Genomic DNA, 20738 nt, shown 5'->3' on the forward strand with positions numbered 1-20738 from the left:
TGCACCTTTGCTTGCTCTTTCTCCAACTCCCTCAGTGGCTCTTTGCTTCCTGTTTTCGGCCTCTTGCCTCCTTTTCCCTCCCTCACACACACACTCTCACACACACAAGCACAAAGAGAGCTCCATGGCTGCTTCCTGGAGAGAGAGATAAAAACAAGCCTTTCTCTTGCATGCACACACACAGAGCTTCTGCTTTCTTCTTCAGGGCTGCTCCTCCTCTTTTGGGGAGGAAGGGAGGGGGAGGAAAAAGAGAGACAGAAAACAAAGTTGGAAATCAAAGAAATATATTGCAAGTTGGGCAGCTTCAAGAACAACAATGTTTTGTTTTAGGTATAAGCTTTTGTGTGCAAGCACACTTCTTCGAATTGAGGGAGGGAGGGAGGATGTATTCTTATGACAAACACAATGTACACTGGGGAAATTATTTTGGCTTATTTTGAAAAGTTGTTTTTTAAAAAAAATTAGATTTCTCTATTCCTATCTGATTTCTTTTCTTTCAAAAAGACCCTGATTATGAAATAAAAAACTTGGACTGGTCCTTGTATCTTGTAGAGTGAAGTGATTTCAGATGTCAAATGATACCACACATCAGTAATGAGACAGGAAAACTAGCTCTCGGTTCATTCCAGGAGGATGCATTGTCTTGAGCATCATCATCAACTGCAATTCAGCAGTCTCTCTTTCCTATGAAATTCTTTTGTAAAAGCACTGCTACTCTTAGGTCAGCAACTGCTTGTTGTAGTTTCTAACGGCAGGTTTATTCTTTGCATTCTCCTGGACTGGATTCTCCTGCATTCCTCTTGGATGGAATTAAGACTTAGGTTTCCTGTTTCATTACCAACACTGGTATCTCCATGCCTACCACCCCTCTGCATATTATACTTAATCCAATCAAGCCTGCTATTATCATTCTCCTGCCATTGCCATTCGACATCTGAAATCATCTTTATAAAGTTCATATCTCCAGTACCTTGTTTTACATTTTATGGTACAAATGGCCTGGTGCAACAAAGTGGCATTTATGTCACTTTCCCTATGAAGAAAGGTTAAAACGCTTGGGGCTCTTTAGCTTGGAGAAACATCGACTGCGGGGTGACATGATAGAGGTTTACAAGATTATGCATGCGATGGAGAAAGTAGAGAAGTACTTTTCTCCCCTTCTCACAATACAAGAACTCGTGAGCATTAAATGAAATTGCTGAGCAGTCGGGTTAAAATGGATAAAAGGAAGTACTTCTTCACCCAAAGGGTGATTAACATGTGGAATTCACTGCCACAGGAGATGGTGGCGGCTACAAGCATAGCCAGCTTTAAGAGGCGATTGGATAAAAATATGGAGCAGAGGTCCATCAGTGGCTATTAGCCACAGTATGTATGTATGTGTATACACACACACATATATATACATATGTGTGTGTATGTATGTATATGTGTGTGTGTATATATATACACACACACACACATATTGGCCACTGTGAGACACAGAGTGTTGGACTGGATGGGCCACTGGCCTGATCCAACATGGCTTCTCTTATGTTCTTATGTTATGTCAGATCTGGCCTCTCTTAACAAATGAGTTTGACACCTCTGATTACTATTTCCAATGCATGCAACTGCATAATCATTTAGGCCAACTTAAAAAAGATTTGTTACATCCAAAATATTAAGGAAATAACTTTAAGCCTAGAATAACAGACTAGAAATAAATTATTTCAAAGACTAAAGTAATAGCCAGCATCTCTGTTCTGTTTGGCATAAATTTCTGGAAAACTATAAAACAAAGACACTGCCCAGCTTGCAGTATATTTCTTTGTATTTTTCCATACAGTACAATACAATACAAAAACATCTAAAGCTTGTCTTACCTGTTGATCTGTTGATGGACGTTGTTGGACTACATCATGGCTCACTGAGCCTTTTTTCACCTGTATTCTGCCTGGAGGAGGAGGAGGAATTGCACCTGAATAGGAGGAGGAATTATCAGCATCTGAAGAATACAAGGACGAATGCCTCAGTTCCTGTTCATTCTTTGACATGACAAATCTGGGCAGGGGAAGGTCCTTGACTGTTAAAATAATGATAAAAATTATTATATTTTAAATTACAAAATGCTTAACTCATAAAATATTTTATTCAGAGTTGTTTTAAGGCACTTAATTTCACATCTCCATAAACGTTTATATTATGATGGTAGTGAAAATTGTTAAGAGTGTTGTGATATAATAACAATAACCATCTTTTTAGAACCAGAAATAGACAATAGCATCTTGAATCTTCTATATCAGTGTCATGTGGTAATTAGAGTATCAAACTAGGACCTAGGAGACTCAGATTTGAAACCACACTCTGCCACAGAAGCTTGCTGGGTGACCTGGGGCTTGTCACATACTCCTAGTCTAATCTAGCACATGTGAGGAAACTATGGAGCAGAGAATTATGTAAGTTGCTTTGAGTCCCCACTGGGGAATACAGCAGGTAAATAAGGATCAAGCAGAAAAAAAGCAGCCATAGAATAGCTTCTATTGTTTTAAAATCAGAAGCTTTTTTTCTCACAAGTTCTCCTTACAAGAGAACTATTCAAGAAATGCTGTAAGATTTATGGCATGAGGTGATATAGATGGTGATCACAAACAGAAATGGAATATATTGGACAAAACCATGAAACAGCCACATGTTAATAAACCAGAAATTATGTTTCAATATCATTTCAAGGCTTACCAGAATTTAAACTTTCCATTCGCAGTGGAAGCCCAGACTGAGCTACTGCAACAAGTTTCAGAGCAATGTAGAACTGACTTCTTCCAAAGTATCCAAGTCTTGTTGCACCACAGAGTTCCATGATCTGATGAAAACCAAAAATATCTACAATCAGATTACATTTTTGCATGGAGATTGGACAAGCTCTTTCAATAAAACTAACAGCATTGTAACACCACTGATAATGTTTGCAATAAAATCAATTGCAAACTTCTGGGTTTGAATTTTCTTCCATTACTGTGGATAGTTTCTCTGCAGCTCAGTATAAACATTAATACCTATGCGTACATGATGGAAAACCAGCAGTTCTAAATGTGTAAACAATAATAAAAGTGTAGTTTCAAAATAGTGAAGACTCCAGTAGCAACTTTAGGACTAACAAATTTTACTGTAGCATAAGCTTTCGAGAAACATGGCTCTCTTCATCTGATGTGTTTCAAAGACAATCTAGGATTTAAGACCTATTAGTAATGCCCATTTGTACGAAGTATAATCAGATGGAACTTTTAATTCATTGTCAAACCATAAATTTATAAAAGGTATTTACCTTTTATTAAGACAATCCAAAGTAATACTACACAATGTATAAGCCCTGAGGGCTCCGTTTATCATATTCTATATCTACTTGCACTTCTGTGCAGCAGTGTACCTGACCAATTTTCTCTCACCCAACAGCAAGTACTATGTATGAGAATTGTGTGTACTTATTTTATATTTAATCAATCTACATTTGTACTAGTTTTCTCTCAACTGCACTGTATGGTGGGAAAAAATTCCATATTGTTTTGTAAGTTTTCCTTAATTTCACTGGTTTTTTATTCTTAATACTATGAATTTATATGTTTTTCTTACAATTTGTTTGCTCTTTCATTTCTGGTTCATTTGTACTTAGTTCCCCTCCCTCCCTCATTATAATTGTGACCTTTAACATGCAGGAAAAAAAGGGATGCTTATGTTCAGAGATGGCCAACTGGCAACCGATAAATAGTCTACAACACAAATCTATCTACTCTCAGTAACCCTACTAAAGTTTGTTCAAAATTTCACTCAAAAAGCGAATACATGTTAAATTTTCCCACCATAAAATACAGATGACATATGGTTACTGTCATTGTTAATGTACTTTGTAGTATTTATCAAAGCTGTTCCATGTTTTTGTAGTGAATTATCAGTATAGATGCCCATAGCAAAGATACAGTTAGCAGGATCTCACACACATTCAGGCACAGGAAGTATTTGTGAAGAGCTTGCTAGTTTGCCAACAGCAGTGGAGTATACCTGTGCGGCCTTTGCTTTTCCTCCTTACAGGCATATAAAAGCCTGGGCATGGTCTGGGTGCAAGTCCAATGGATCATGGCCCTTGGTCTGTAGCCTGTAGCATACAATAGGCAGCCAAGTGAGCAAGAAGTCACCCAGGATGTGTTTGCTTTCTTTGTCTTATTTAAATTATACTATTTGGGAAATTTCTATCAATTACTTTGGATCGGGGGGGGGGGGGCATAAAAATGGCCTAAACATCCACCTCTGAAATGTAACATTTCTTCTCAAGCAACATTCACAACTGTCTCCACAATGGGCAGTCTAGAAATTTAATTTATTAAATAAATAATATTAATTTTCATTAACTATTCCTGCTCATTTTGCTTAAATTACCAATAATTAAAACTTGAAATTTGTAATCTGTACTGTACAGTATTTTTGCAATTTACCTTTCTGAAACTGGATTACAGTTTTTAAAAATGCAGTAAGAACAGCATATAGTGGCACAAATAATAATAGCTTCTTCAAGAAAATATTAGAAATCTCCATTTTTATGTAAGGATGTATACATGTTAATAGTATAATAACAGTCCTGTGGGTTCCTAAACCTTTTATTTTGTGTGGCTTGACAAAAACTGGAACTGAACCTGGTGATCCTTCTGTGCCACTTAACTGGTCTGATGTACAAATAACAAAGTTCCAATTTGATGAGGAGCAAATAAACCTGACCCAACGTTTTTTTTAAAAACACTTGATTTGCCATATATGCTTACATTCCATCTCTACTGAGTTGGAGCTCTCTAAAAATACTATCAGATAAATTCTTCAGTTCTGAATGAATGTAAGGTAAAATTCACATAAACTTATTAGAAAGTAGGACATTCACTGCTTTGCACTTCAACACTGGCTATTTTACTGTCTTGATCTGGGTGGTCCAGACGAGCCCAATCTCATCAGATATCAGAAGCTAAGCAGTTTTTGGATGGAAAGCCACCTAGTTAGTTTTTGGATGGAAAGCCACCAAGGAAGTCTAGCCTCACTAAGCAGAAGCAGGCAATGGCAAACTACCTCTGAATGTCTCCTGCCTTGAAAATCCCAAGAGAGGTCATGATGAGTCAGCTGCAACTTGACAGCGCTTTCCATCACCATAACGTGTCCAGGCTGCAATTTGACAGCACTTTCCACTACCATTACGTGTTACAACACTGGCTGTAGTTTGCCTGTGCCTTGATAACTGATTTCACTTCCCCCTGGAAATAGGGTATAAATAAGTCAACTTGATTTAAGCTGGTTAAAAAGCAGTTTGACCATGAAACAAAACTGTACACTATTAGCATGCATTTTAGACATCAGGACAGATGTTCAAGAGAAAGTACTGCACAACTTTTGTCTGCTATCAGACAAGATATTGAGAATGCAGCTTTGTGACCTTACTGCAGCAGTGTCAATATCCGGCAAAACTGATCAGCATTAGCTGAAAGTTGCTCAGATGATTTCTACAGCAGGCAAATCAAAGACACTGAGACAAGGCAGAGTCAAGTAGCAACTTTAAGACCAACGAAGTTTTATTCAGAATGTAAGCTTTCATGTGCTCTACATTCTGAATAAAACTTTGTTGGTCTTAAAGGTGCTATTGACTTTGCTTTGTTCTACTGCTTCAGACCAACACAGCTGCCCACCTGGATCTATCTAACTGATTTAGACAGACTATCTAGACCACAGAACAGATGCTTTGCATCCTGGGACTTCCCATAGATGATTTGCCATGACTTCCCTCATATGTCTTGAGTTATCTAAAGGCTACTTCCCATCTGCCATTTTTATGGTATGTGAAAAATCGTAAGACAGTCCAAGCACTGGCTTTTATATAGTAAATAGTTCAGTGCCTTTTATACTTTAATAGATAAATAGATACTTTCATGTTTACACACTAAAACGTGGTTAGATGCTTTGTGAAACAGCCCAGAATCACAGGCATTAGCACAAGGTATAAAAAGACCAAATCCTTATGTGGAAAGGTCTAAAATTAACTAAATGTATATCCCACCATGCTTCTGCCAGGGTTATATCAACTTACACACAAAATAAAAAAATAAAAATAAAAGTAATACTACTTCTTTTAGCTTAGTTGTGCACTTTTTATTTATTTATTTATTACTTTACATTTATATCCCGCCCTCTCCACAAGCGGACTCAGGGCGGCTTACAACATCATAAAAACAATCAATTCAATAAAACATATAAAACCATAATTTACTTATCAATTTAAAAACTATTTGCGCTTTCTCAGTCCAATCTGGCGGTATTAGCTTCTGATTATGATCGCCAGCTTCTGTAAGGATGTCCGGTGGCAGCCCATTTTCAATCAACCAGAAAAGCCTGTTTAAACAGTTCGGTCTTACAGGCCCTGCGGAACGCCGACAAATCCTGCAGGGCCCTTATAGCTTCTGGGAGGGTGTTCCAAAGTTCTGGTGCTGCCACCGAGAAAGCCCTGGATCTTGTTGTGCATAGTTTGGCTTCTTTTGGGCCAGGGGCAGACAGCAGATTTTTTGTCCCTGATCGCAGTGCTCTCTGGGGGATATATGGGGAAGCATGGCTGATCAATCTGAAGACTCAAAGCCAAAAATCTCTTATGCACCTCAACAAGTTAGTGTTTTAAATTCTGAGTTTCCTAAGTTCTACTTTGCTCACAGTTGGGGAAAGGATAAAAGACTAGAAAACATACCATACTAAATTTTGGGTTTCATCCAACATATAAATAAAGTTGCTTTAAGACACATAGCACAGGGTTATATCAACTTATGCACAAAGCCAGCTATGAATCCTCATGTAGAAAAGGAAACATGGTGCTTCAGACCATGAGCTACAGATAAGCATTAGAACTAGGAAGATAGCTATGTAGGAAATCTTATCTTGGAACTCTTTCTGCCACACTTCCTCTTCACTGAGCTAAACAGCCACCAAGTAATTGCTAATGAAAAATACATCAGTTTATGTGAAATGTGCCAATGTTTCTGTTTTATAGCACTTGAAGAGAATGATAAAGCAGACTGAAATTCTTTTGATCAACAGGTTTACAGTTATCCAACACCACATTCAAGTGAAGTTGAATGAACCTTAGTTTCTGGTAAAAACTGCTCTATTAAAAAAAACTGTCTGAAATCTTATTAATATTGAAGACAGTAAATAATAATAATGACAGTTATTACACCAAATGCTGAGCAATCAAAGTTTTTAAAAAACAGTGATAGGAAAAAAACTATTAATTTTAATAACAGAAGGCATTTAATGCTATTTTTGCTTTCAATTGCTTCTATCAAACACAACAGTCGGTCACCTGAAACTTCCCAATAAACACACTTTATCCTTAAAAACAGCTTTTTGGGTCTTATACCATTGTAATTGAAGGCTGAACCTGTTTATACATGGTTGTTTTCACAGGCAAACAGACTCAGTTGCCAGAGAGTTTATCTTTTAGATGAAGCTGGGTTACGTCAAGCTTCAAGGCCATTCCATATTACATTGGGTACAATGCTACTAATCATGCAGTATTAGTACAGTTCCTATGCACATGTATTTTAGCAACAGCCTACCATACACTAAAGCAACGTAATACATTCAAAGAGGTAGCCATGTTGGTCTGAAACAGCAGAACAAAGTTTGAGTCCAGTGGCACCTTGAAGACCAACACGGCTCCCCTTTTGGATCTATCAACATGTAATACAGTTTTTGACTACCCAGCTATAGTTATCAAGTAGAAGTTGCTAGTTTCTGTTCACATGAACTTTACCACTGCATGCTAGATAGATCCCTTAATTTTATCATAACATTTACAAAATTAGTGAAAATAAATATTACAAATTTATATTAAACTATTTGAAATCATAGTCTTTATGGGATACACTGCTTCTGTCTGAGATCCAATATCAGCACTGTGGCCAAGTTCTGCATTCATGTCTGCCCACTCGCAGAAATGAAGGAACTGCAGTACCTCAGGGTTCTTGTGCAACAAGACACAAAACTGCAAGTGAACTACTGACAGAGAAAGAGAAGCATTCACCTTCAAAATTCACATTTTGCTAGCCGCCTTGGCGGCTCCTGTAAGGGCAGAAAGGCAGGATATACATTTTGTGACTAATAAACAAGTACCTATTAATTCAGCAACAGCCACATAGATGCATGGTAATGACACATTCATGATTGCATTATCTAGACTAGATACCTGATGAGGATTTAAGGACCATAAAATCTTGCTGGGGTTAACTTTTACAAATCAACTGCTCTATTACAGATAACTTCTCACAGCAGCACAATGTTGCCAGGAGTCAGTATCTCCTATCCTTTATACAAAGCTCTTGCAACAGTAGTCAAACTGAATAGGTAGCAATATATTTGTAATTGGAACATACTGACAAAAGTTGGGGGAAATAGCATGCATAATTCAAACAAAGGTCTATGTAATGTTTCCTCCCAAGGTTTAAAAATGTTTCATCTCTTGAGTGTCCAAACTACCTCTAAACTTCTTGAAGCCAAGAGTAAGTCAAGCAAGTATCACATCTCAACAGTAACCAGCTACTAACTCATGTTGTTTTTTTAGCAAGTTACTATTAAAAATAAGGTAGAAAGCAACAACAAAACTCCAGGATTTATTGTTGTATATCAAGCTATGGGCTTCTGAAAGAATATTCACTAAGAAACACGGTAGTGTCAAGTAGCAGAGCAACAGGGCACTTACATTCGGCTAAAGCAGTTTCTAACCTCAAGACCACCCTCAGACACCCCAGAGAACAGACAAACCAGCCCCTCCCTGGCCCTCTGACTGTAACTGCTAGGCCACCGCGCCTTCCTTTTAGAGGCGCGTCTCACCAGGCGAGAAGCTCTCCCCTCACACACAACCTTGTGGGCTCGTGGGTGGGCAGAGGCTGGCCTGTCAGGGCAGGGGAGTTGGTCTCGCCCCGTGTCATCCCCTCAGAAGAGGGCAAAGGGTGCGTGTGGGGGGGAAAGTATAAAGGGATAATGAGGAAGAGGCGGCGGACTACCTGCATGACCACCTCGCTGGGAAGCTGCGCGGCGCGGAAGAGCTCCAGGACCCGCCCGTTGGACGCCACTTTCTTAGTGCTCTCGGTGTCGCAGTAGGAGAAGAGGTCGCAATAATAACGCTGCTCCGCCTCGCTCAGCGTCAGACCCTCCATTTTACACCGACCCGGGAATCGATCCCCAGACCAAGCGGGGCGGGGTAGGGCGGGGGAGGGAGGGACCGCGAGCGGAGCCGCCACAGCCACCACCGCCTCGCGCCGGTAGCGGCTCGAGTGGCCCTCCACAGCGCGCGCGCGCGCGCCCTCTTTTGAGCGCGCCGCCTTAGTTGCTGCTTGTTGATCTCGCGGAGCCTGTCTGCCTTCTTCAGAGTTGTTAGGTGGGAAGGCAGATGAAGCGCTACAGGCCAGGAGGAAGGGGGCGTGGCTGAGCGCGTAAGTGTATGTATATGAGTGGATAGGTAATGTATTTGTGCGTAAGGGTTTTCTAATAAAGTTTCTGTACGTCTCCCTGCTCGACTCTGGCCACGCCCACTCCACTAGAAACAGACACTCTTATGCGAACTCTGTTCCCGGAAAAAAGGGAAGTCGTCGTTGGGTTGGCGCGCGGGACCCGGATGCGAAGTTTAGCATGACGTTGAGTTCGGCTACCTCTAATGCAGGGTGCGATCTACATCGACCCCTAGAGGTGCGGAGGAGTGGTGTAGGTTCTCTGCTTAACAGGTAGTAAAGAAAACCTTTTCAGGTATAGCGAAATTGGCAAGTTCTGGCCTTCCAAAACTAAATGGCCAACCGATTCTGAAGGCAGAAAAAATACATATCTGACCGGAAGTTTTAAAATCGTGTAATTACAAGGCTGAAGTTCCAAAAACTTTTAATTACTTGAGAGGTGTACATCCCCAATATTCTAATGTATTTTTGTGTTAGTATCGGAAGAGTGGATTCCAGCTTCATTCTACAGAAAAATGTTATTTTAACCCATGCTTTGGAGGAGACCAACAGACTCTAATTTGTTACTCCTGACAATTAACAAACCTAATGACGTAGATATCAATCTCCAATTTTGGTTATTATTGCCTTTGCTGGTTTTTCTGCCCAGTCAACCTAAACGGACAGTTACCAGACCTCAATGTATTGTTCTTTTAATCTGGGGAAAACATTTTCAATATTTTGCATACTAATTCACTGCCCACTCTCTATATAAATAGGACTACTAATTCCATCCCATACTATTGTCTGATGGATTGTGCTTTAAGCACACAAAAGCTTACATTCTCAATAAAATTTTGTTGGCCTTAAACAGGGGTAGCCAAACTGCAGCTTGGGAGCCACGTGTGGTTTTTTTTATCTAGATAGGGTGGCTCTCAAAATCCCCACTACCCCAACAGCTGGCTTGGAGAAGGCATTTCTCTCTTTAAATCACTTCCCCAAGCCAGCCAATAGCTTGGAGAATGCATTTAAAGTTAAAGTTGCTTTCGTTCCACCTCCCTCCTTTCCCCATCTTCCTTTCCTTCCTTCCCTCAAACATCTGACATTCATGTCTTGTGGCTCTCCAAGATCTGGCATTTATTCTTTGTGGCTCTTATGTTAAGCAAGTTTGGCCACCCCGGTCCTAAAGGTGCTACTGGACTCCAACTTTGTTTTGAAAGTAGGGTTGTCAGCCTCCAGATGGGGTCGGGAAATCTTCAGGAATAGATTGCCAGCTCACAGTTGGGAGCAGGGGATGTCCTGGTTTGGAGGTCCTCCACCTGCTTCAGGATTCTCAGAAAGCGGAGGGAGGTGGAAATGTATGCTGGGCACTTCTACAGAGATTGATCCCCATAGGGTATAACAGAGAATTGATCTGTGGGGTTCTGGGAGGGCTATTTTTTTAAACAGAGGCACCAAATTTTCAGCATAGCATCTGATGCCTCTCCTACACCCCCCACCCCAAGTTTCAAAAAGATTGGACCAGAGTTTCAATTCTGTGAGCCACAAAAGAAGAAGATATTGGATTTATATCCCGCCCTCCACTCCGAAGAGTCTCAGAGCGGCTCACAATCTCCTTTACCTTCCTCCCCCACAACAGACACCCTGTGAGGTGGGTGGGGCTGGAGAGGGCTCTCACAGCAGCTGTCCTTTCAAGGACAACCTCTGCCAGAGCTATGGCTGACCCAAGGCCAATCCAGCAGGTGCAAGTGGAGGAGTGGGGAATCAAACCTGGTTCTCCCAGATAAGAGTCCGCACACTTAACCACTATGCCAAACTGGCTCTCCTAAGAAGGTGCCTCTATCCTCCATTATTTCCAATGAAGGGAAGGCATTTAAAAAGAGTGTGATCCCTTTACATGTGATGGCCTGAACTCCCTTCGCATCATGCTTGTCACAACCTTGCTTCTGGCTCCACCCCCAAAGTCCCATCTATTTCCTGAGTCAGACCTGGCAACCCAATTACAACTGGTTGCATAGATTGCATATTTATTAAATTAATTTGTTCTACTTCTTCTGGAGAATATGGCTGCTTTGGAAGGTGGACTATGACGTACAAATACCAACCTCCTTAGGCTCCACCCCAAAATCTCCTAGTATTTCCCAACCTGGAGCTGGCAATCCTAGACATAAGTCAAAATTCTTGTCTTTTATCCTCATTTCTACAGTGAGAATTCTAACAGACTGTAAGCTCTGCAAAGCCTTTTGTTGCTATTCATAGGGGTGGAGCCTAAAAGATTTCTTTCAGAGTGTCATTGAGAGAATGTGCAGATTCTTCATTGTAAATCAGGTACTAACTACAGTAAAAAAAGGTAAAAGGTAAAGGTGGTCCCCTGTGCAAGCACCAGTTGTTTCCAACTCTGGGGTGACACCACATTGGGGTGGTTTGTCATTGCCTTCCCCAATCATCTACACTTCCCCCCCAGCAAGCTGGGTACTCATTTTACCGACCTCAGAAGGATGGAAGGCTGAGTCAATCTTGAGCCAGCTACCTGAATCCAGCTTCTGTAGGGATCGAGCTCAGGTCATGAACAGAGAGCTCGGACTGCAGTACTGCAGCTTACCACTCTACACCACGGGGCTGCTACAAGATATGTTCAAAATGGCATGGGGTTTTTTTAAACAAAAATAAAAGCTGGGTGGATAAAAATGGCACTTTGGGCAGAAATGTGTAATTATAAATATGTGTCAGTGTGATTCACTTTCCAGTTCACACTAAAATAGCCGAAGTATTAGGAAGAAAACTTTCCTTCCATAGCCTATCACTCTTCAACTAAGAGGCTTAGACTGTGGCCCCCACTTCCAGTAAGAGACTTTTGACAGTAATGGTGTGCTACTGTAAGCTTTGAAGAAATGCTGACATCTGGATAGAATGCAAACAGAACTAAAGTTTATTGAGAAGAACAGTACAACTATATAAAGAGATAAATATCTGGAATGTGAAACTCAAGCTGTCAAATTAGTTCCAAGCATTCAACAATAGCACTCAATATTAGAAGCCCATGTAAAGAGCCAGTTGCTCCCAGCATCCTCAAGAAGAGAAGCATGGGACCAAAAAATGGGGAGACAGGGAAAATAGAGATGACTAGTAACCAATCCATGAAGCTCCTAGTAGAGGGCTCCAAGAATCTGAATAATCCTTAAAGGGAAGAAGTAAGACATGCAGTGTATGCTGTCAGAAAGCTGCTTTACCTAGGGTTGCCAGGTTGGAAAATAGCTGGAGACTTCAGGGGTGGGTCTGGGAGAGGGATGGGGTGGGGGCTCAGCAGGGTACAATGCCATATGCAGGCCGAAAAGTGGGTCTCTTTTTTAGCTTTTAGTCTCTTGTTTCTGGGTTAGTCTCTTAAAGTCTCTTTTTTTCAGAATAAGTCTCTTTTCTCTCCTTTTTTGTGCCTTCAAGTGCTCAGTTGTGGAACAGGATTGTGGGATGTGCTATTCTTCAAATGCAGTAAAGGTATGTGATTTGTGTTACTAAATGTACAGTCAATATTTATTTTTATGAGTTTCTTATGATGAGAATTTGCTCAATGCACATAATTTTTTCTTTGTGTGAGTTATCATGCTCAGAAGAAGCTAACTTGTATCATTTTCCTGCACACCGCTTGAAAATATTACATTTCATTAGTATAAATTATTATTATTAGTTTATTTATATTCCACCCATTCCCCCATTAGGGGCTTAGAGCGGAGTACAGCAAATATAAATAAAATCATAATAAAACCAATTACAACATTCATCAAAGCGCAGCAAGATGATTCAGCAAGATGACATGGCAGCAAGGTGGTATAGCACAAAATAGTTCCGCAATACAACATTACAGTACAGTAGTGCAGCAGAGCAGTAGGGGGGAGGCAAATCGATCAATAAATAGATGCCTGCTGCCTCTTCCAAAGACCTGGCGGAACAGCTCCGTTTTGCAGGCCCTACAAAAGATCAGCAAGCCAGGTAGGGCCCGGATCTCCATAGGGAGCTGATTCCATCAGGTCGGGGCCAGGAGTGAGAAAGTCCTGGCCTTGGTAGAGGCAATACGGGCATCTCTTGGGCTGGGTACTATCAGAAGATCTTGGGAGGCTGAGCGAAGCGACCTCTGTGCCATATATGGGAGGAGACAGTCCCGTAGGTATGTTGGTCCCAGGCCGCACAAGGCCTTAAAAGTCAAAACTAACACCTTGAAACGGATCCGGTACACTATAGGCAGCTAGTGCAGGTCACGGAGCGCTGGCCATATGCTCACCTGTACAGGTGATGCTGTCAGCAGGCGAGCTGCTGCATTCTGCACCGGCTGCAGTTTCTGGATCAGTTTCAGGGGTAGGCCAGCATAGAGTGAGTTACAGTGGTCCAGCTTGGAAGTCAGTATTGCATGGGTCACTGTAGCCTGGTCTTGGTGGGATAGGTATGGTGCTAGCTCCCGAATATGGAAAAAGGCAGACCCAGCAGCCGCTGTGATCTGGGCCTCCATGGAGAGGGAGGCGTCCAGAATCACCCCCAGACTCTTTGTCTGTTGGGCCAGTACCAGAACGGCACCGCTCAGGACTGGGAGCTGGATGCACGAACCCCCCCCCCCCTCGACTCAAGTAAAGGACCTCCGTCTTAGTTGGATTTAACTTCAGTTGTAACCAATTAACTTCTGCTGTAACCATCCAGCCATGGTTCCTAACGCCTTGGACAGCTGTTCAGGGGCATAAGACAGTCTGCCATCCATCAACAGATAGAGCTGGGTGCCATCAGCATACTGGTGACAGTCCAGTCCAAAACCTCGGGCAATCTGGGCAAGGGGGTGCATATAGATGTTAAATAAAATGGGCGAGAGAATAGCTCACTGCGGCACTCCACATATTAAGCATGTTGCATTTTATTACAGTGTTATGTTTTATTCTATTAGTATCTCATTTTGTTTATGTTTTTTTTTAGTATTGGTGTTTTACTTTAATGCTTTACTTTTTTCATTTTCTGATTCCTTTTTCCTTCCTTTCAGGATTCATGTTGAAATGGTTGGCTGCTGATCTGTGAACTGAAGTGTTAATGATGGGAAAGTACAACTTTAGAGCCGATTGGCTTCTTAAAAAAGACCATAATGGACATTTGATGTCAGCATGGGTATCAAGACACAGTGAAACTGAAGGGTCTTCATGCTTTTCTTCAACACTCAGACTATGCTAAACTTTTAAAAGTAGCAGGTTTCCTTCCAAGGAGATATTTGAAGAACAATGTTAGAGCAATATGTAATATATTGGAATATTTTGAGAACCATCCAGAAAAACAACTAGCATTAATTTTTCTAGATGCTGAGAAGGCATTTGATAATGTTAATTGGCAGTTCATGCTGCAACAACTGAACATTATGGAGTGTGGCAATGATTTCTTAAAGATGATGCAGTCTATATACTCCTGTCAAACTGCGAAGGTTATGGTAAATGGTGAATTGTCAGAATCAATTAATATTCAAAAGGAAACTCGACAAGGCTGCCCTCTATCGCCACTGCTTTTTATTCTTATCTTGGAAATACTGAGTTATCAAATCAGAGAAGACCCAAATATTAAAGGTACATTGATCAAAGGGGAACAGCATAAATTGAGAGCATTTGCAGATGATCTTGTTTTCATATGAGAACAACCATTAGACTGCATTGATTATTTTATGAATAAGATAAACCAGTTTGGATTAATGGCAGGATTGAAAATTAATTATGAAAAAAACGAAATTTTTAACTAAAGATGTGACAATGGAGCAAATCCATCTTTTTTCAACAAAAGTCAGGTTTTTCTTATGAAAAGAAAGTGAAATATCTGGGGATTTAAATTGCAAATAAATGCTGTAGTTTAAAGACAGATAAATTACTTAAAGAAATTAAAAAGAACCTGGAAAGGTGGAAAGACCTGAATGTATCCTTAATAGGAAGAATTGCCTCGATAAAAATGAATATCCTTCCTGTAAGATTTCCAGGTTCTCTTACAGACATATTCTGAACCTTGTTGGTCTTCTGTAAATGTAGTGTAAAGACTGGGTTCCAATGATAAATAAGCCTCCAAACAGAAGAAAGACGGATGAAACATCTTGATATCTAGAACCGACATCTTTGGAAGGGCTTCCTTTAGTTCTATGAACTAAATACTGGAATATTGTTACTTCTTTGTGATTGGAAAGACTGTTTTTGAACTGTCTTCTGTGAATGTCTTTTTGCTATATGCTCTTGTCTATTTGAAGTTCTATGTGCAAGCTTTGTCAGAACACCATTGACCTTTACATTACACTGTCTTGTTTAAAATTTATGATGTCTCTTAGCAGATTTTTTTATTTACACAGCTGTATGCTAAGATCCTATAGTTTCGCTACCACCTTAAGGTTGGCAACCCTACTTGTGCCACAGTTTGGTGTAGTGGTTAAGTGTGCGGACTCTTATCTTGGAGAACCGGGTTTGATTCCCCACTCCTCCACTTGCACCTGCTGGCATGGCCTTGAGTCAGCCAGAGCTCTGGCAGAGGTTGTCCTTGAAAGGGCAGCTGCTGTGAGAGCCCTCTCCAACTCCACCCACCTCACAGGGTGTCTGTTGTGGGGGAGGAAGGTAAAGGAGATTGTGAGCCGCTCTGAGACTCTTCGGAGTGGAGGGCGGGATATAAATCCAATATCTTCTTCTTCTTCTCAAATCTTTGTCAGGGAAACATTGTGCCAAAGTATGTGTTCCTACATTTCAATGCATTAATATACCACCTTTCTCCTTAATTGGGGACCCAAGGAGGCTCACAACAACAACAACAAAATTAGAATAATGCAAATACAAGCAGGAGAAAGGCTTCTAAATGCAGAACAGATGTCACTTTCAGCTAAGTGCTTGCACAAACAACCATGCTTTGCCCTTAAGTACCTGGACTGGAAAGAGACAGGACACTCAGCCTGGATCTTATTAGCTGGCAGCCATCTTTCCACTCTCCCAGCTCGAAAGAGCATGAAGTTTCTGTGCTTTAACAAGCCTACAGAATAGACAATTTTCTTAAGGACACAAATTGACTTGCAAAGACTGGAAAAGCTACAGTAACTGCTGAAATGTCCTCTTTGCAGTTGTTGTTTAGAAGTAGTTTGTACTTCGATATCTGGAGCCCCTTGGGGGGGCGGGGGTGGGGGACTCCCTCTGGGTATCCTACCCCCCCCCCCAGGGAAAGTGTATGCGCAATACATAGCCTCTCCTCTCCTGGTGTAGTGAACGCCGCGTGGTCACTGTCTGGCTATGCCTGGCAGATGGTCACTGCAATGGCCTCTCCTGCATTACTGCATCCGTAGCAACACCTTCTCGCTGGTCCCCCCCCCCCCCCCGTTTTTCACAGAGTTTGCTACGTCATGGTGCGACCGAATTGTCCGGCGGTATAACCGGATGGGCAGGCTAGGCCCACCAACCTCGCCAGCCTAAGAGAAGGAAAACTCTAACATCAAACCCGGGCAGATAGAGCTCGTTAATGTAACACCTACCACCTGGAGGACTCGCTGCCGGCGTCCCGGCTTACTGGGCCATGGCAGATGACCCCCAGGTGAAAGGGTGGAGCCAGTACCGCGCACACTGCGCTTCACCTAAAAAATTCCTCTGCGCAGGCCTGAAGGGCATATCCACATACACAACCCACAACGCATCAAGTCCTGAAGCGATGGGTAAGGGGCGAAACGGCAGGTGGAAGGTACCACTGGAAGCCGCAGTCCCGATCCTGCATGTAGGCGGTTCAGGGTATTGGTCGCCTGATGCTAACCTGGAGACGAAAGCATTTTTCGGCAGCACCCTGAACGACCAAGCAGCCTTATCTAGGGACAGCACTGCTTGCTCCACACGGAGAGGGGCCTAGAAAAGGTGGCCTAAACAAAGCTCGTCTCCTCCACCCCAGTTGGCTAGCCGCGATCAACGGGCATCCTTACTTGCGGTCAAAAAATAACAACAAAGAAAAGGCATGTACCTGCCTCACAAAGTGTGCAAAGACTAAAGCTTGCATGTTGGAACATCAGAACCATGCTTGACACAGTAGACAGTGGTCGCCCTGAATGACGCTCTGCTCTAGTTGCCCACGAACTTCTCAGGTTGAATATCGACATAGCAGCTCTCAGTGAGGTCCGTTTCCCTGAGGAAGGTAGTCTTCAAGAACACGGTGCTGGCTATACCCTCTACTGGTCGGGTAAGTCAAAGGCTGAGAGCCGCCTTTCTGGCGTTGGCTTCATGGTCAGGAACTCCATTGCCTCCAAACTCGAAAACCTGCCAACAGGTCACTCAGATCGCATCATGTCCATGCGCCTCCCACTTCAAAACAAGCAGCATGCAACACTCTTCAGTGTGTATGCCCCAACCCTTCAAGCAGATCCTGCAGAAAAGAACAAGTTCTATGCTGATCTACACAACCTCGTACGGAAGACCCCTACAGAGGACAAGGTGATCATCCTTGGCGACTTCAATGCCAGAGTAGGTAAAGACTCGGAAGCCTGGAAAGGAGTACTTGGCAAACACGGCATTGGCAACTGCAATGACAACGGGCACCTCCTGCTAGAATTCTGCATGGAGCACCAGCTCACCATCACCAACACTACCTTCCAGCAGAAGAACAGTCTGAAGACAACCTGGATGCACCCACGGTCCAAGCACTGGCACCTTATCGACTACATTCTGGTGCGCCAGAGAGACCTTCGAGATGTCTTACACACCCGAGTAATGCCCAGTGCAGAATGTCATACGGATCATCATCTTGTACGCTGCAATCTCCGTCTTCACTTTAAACCCACACCCAGGAGAGGACGTATCCCTCGGAGGAAGTTTCAGGTTGGCAGTCTCCAGTCAGCCGAAGTTAAAGCTGCCTTCCAGGCAAAACTCCAGTCAAGAATTGAGGACCCCAGTTGCCCCACAGACCCTTCTCCAGAAGCATTCTGGGAACACCTAAAAACTACCGTCCTGCAGATCTCTGAAGAAGTCCTCGGGTTCTCCACAAGGAAGAACAAGGACTGGTTTGATGAGAACAATCAAGAGATCCAAGATTTACTGGCGAAAAAGAGATCTGCCTACCAAGCACATCTTGCTCAGCCCTCCTGTCCTGGGAAAAAAGCAACCTTTCGCGCTGCATGTAGCAACCTCCAGCGCAAGCTTCGAGACATTCAGAACGATTGGTGGACCAAGCTTGCAGAGAGAACCCAGCTGTGTGCAGACACTGGTGATTTAAGAGGGTTCTACGAAGCCCTGAAGGCAGTATATGGTCCATCATATCAGGCTCAGAGTCCCTTGTGTAGTGCAGATGGCCAAGTGCTCCTCACAGACAAGGCATCCATACTGAACCGGTGGTCAGAGTATTTTCAGGTTCTCTTCAGTGCCAACCGCGTAGTTCAAGATTCAGCAATCCACCTCACCCCACTTCAACCAGTGAAAACAGAGTTGGATGAGATCCCCACCCTAGAAGAGACTGTTAAAGCCATCAAGCAACTGAAAAGTGGCAAGGCAGCAGGAGTTGATGGAATTCCACCAGAGATCTGGAAGCATGGGGGCACAGTACTACATAGCTCACTTCACAAAGTACTTGTCACCTGCTGGGAACAAGGCAAATTACCACAGGACTTTCGCGATGCAATCATCATCACCCTATACAAGAACAAAGGGGAAAAGTCAGACTGCTCCAACTACCGGGGGATAACCCTGCTCTCCATCGCAGGCAAAATCCTTGCCAGAATACTCCTGAACAGACTGGTGCCCACCATTGCAGAAGAACTCCTCCCAGAGAGCCAGTGCGGCTTCAGAGCTAACAGGAGCACCACCGACATGGTATTTGTTCTCAGGCAGCTCCAAGAGAAATGCAGGGAACAGAACAAGGCTCTGTATGTGACTTTTGTCGACCTTACCAAAGCCTTCGATACCGTTAGCAGGAAAGGCCTGTGGCAAATCTTGGAACGTTTAGGATGTCCCCCAAGGTTCCTCAGCATGATCATCCAGCTACACAAAGACCAGCGAGGCCAAGTCAGACACTGCAACGACCTCTCAGAGCCCTTCCCAATAGGCACAGGTGTAAAGCAAGGCTGCGTTCTCGTGCCAACTCTCTTTACGATCTTCTTTAGCATGATGCTTCAAAGAGCCGCAGTAGATCTAGATGATGACGATGGTGTCTACATCCGCTATCACACTGATGGCAGCCTGTTCAATCTGAGGCAACTAAAGGCCCACTCCAAGACGATGGAAAAACTCATCCGAGAGCTACTGTTTGCTGATGATGCTGCACTCGTCTCCCACTCGGTATCAGCTCTGCAGCATATGACGTCCTGCTTTGCAGAGGCTGCCAAGCTATTCGGCCTAGAAGTTAGTCTGAAGAAGACAGAAGTTCTCCACCAGCCTGCACCCCAGGAAGATTATCACCCTCCCTGCATCACTGTGGGTGAATCAGTTCTGAAGACAGTCCAGCAGTTCAGCTACCTGGGGTGCATCATCTCCTCAGATGCCAAGATCGACAAGGAGATTGACAACAGGCTGGCAAAGGCAAACCGTGCATTTGGCCGACTGCACAAAAGAGTGCGGAGCAACAAGCATCTGAAAAAAGGCACAAAGATCAATGTTTACAAAGCGGTTGTGATGACAACCCTCATCTACGGCTCCGAATCGTGGGTTTTATACCGTCATCACCTGCGACTCCTCGAGCGCTTTCATCAGCGCTGCCTTCGCACCATCCTCAACATCCACTGGAGTGACTTTGTGACCAACACTGAAGTCCTCAAGCGGGCGGAGGTTACCAGTATCGAGGCACTGCTGCTGAAGACGCAGCTGCGCTGGGCAGGGCATATTTCTAGGATGGAAAACCACCGCCTTCCCAAGATTGCCCTGTATGGCGAACTCTTCACCGGCCATCGAAATAGAGGGGCACCAAAGAAGAGGTACAAGGACTCCTTGAAGAAATCCCTTGGCACCTGTCGCATCAACCATCACCAGTGGTCTGACCTAGCCTCAGATCGCAAAGCATGGAGACACACCATCCACCAGGCTGTCTCTTCCTTTGAGAACGCACGCATAGCTGGTCTTGAGGACAAAAGGAGATTGAGGAAGAATCGCACTGCTACAGCACCAACCCTAAATCAGACTTTTCCCTGCAGCCACTGTGGCCGGACCTGCCTGTCCCGCATTGGTCTTGTCAGCCACCAGCGAGCCTGCAGCAGACGTGGACTATTGCACCCTTCTTAAATCTTCGTTCGCGAAGCCAAGCCGAGAGAGAGATCTGGAGCCCTAT

At 43.1% G+C, this 20738-nt stretch overlaps 1 protein-coding gene and 1 long non-coding RNA gene across 8 annotated transcripts in view; one reads left to right on the forward strand and one right to left on the reverse strand.

Annotated features, from left to right (window-relative positions):
- Window positions 1-9547, reverse strand: part of REPS1 (RALBP1 associated Eps domain containing 1) — a 51552-nt gene extending 42005 nt beyond the window's left edge. For 2 of the 7 annotated variants that reach the window (XM_060240228.1, XM_060240203.1), the window contains exons 1-3: window positions 9057-9544; window positions 2719-2842; window positions 1866-2065 (exon numbers count right to left, since the gene is read on the reverse strand). In XM_060240228.1, the coding sequence (XP_060096211.1) occupies window positions 1866-2065; window positions 2719-2842; window positions 9057-9209 (477 nt within the window). In that variant the 5' untranslated portion in view covers window positions 9210-9544. Of the gene's footprint in view, window positions 1-1865; window positions 2066-2718; window positions 2843-9056 lie in introns of all 7 variants that reach the window. The other 5 variants (XM_060240256.1, XM_060240219.1, XM_060240238.1 and 2 more) reach the window with 5 other exon arrangements.
- Window positions 9548-12808: 3261 nt separating this feature from the next.
- Window positions 12809-15788, forward strand: LOC132572808 (uncharacterized). The gene is made up of 2 exons (XR_009555460.1): window positions 12809-12971; window positions 14494-15788. It is a non-coding gene; the product is annotated as an uncharacterized LOC132572808 (long non-coding RNA).
- Window positions 15789-20738: the final 4950 nt, after the last annotated feature.

The sequence above is a fragment of the Heteronotia binoei genome, chromosome 1, assembly GCF_032191835.1.
Source record: "Heteronotia binoei isolate CCM8104 ecotype False Entrance Well chromosome 1, APGP_CSIRO_Hbin_v1, whole genome shotgun sequence".
NCBI classification, from domain to species: Eukaryota; Metazoa; Chordata; class Lepidosauria; order Squamata; family Gekkonidae; genus Heteronotia; species Heteronotia binoei.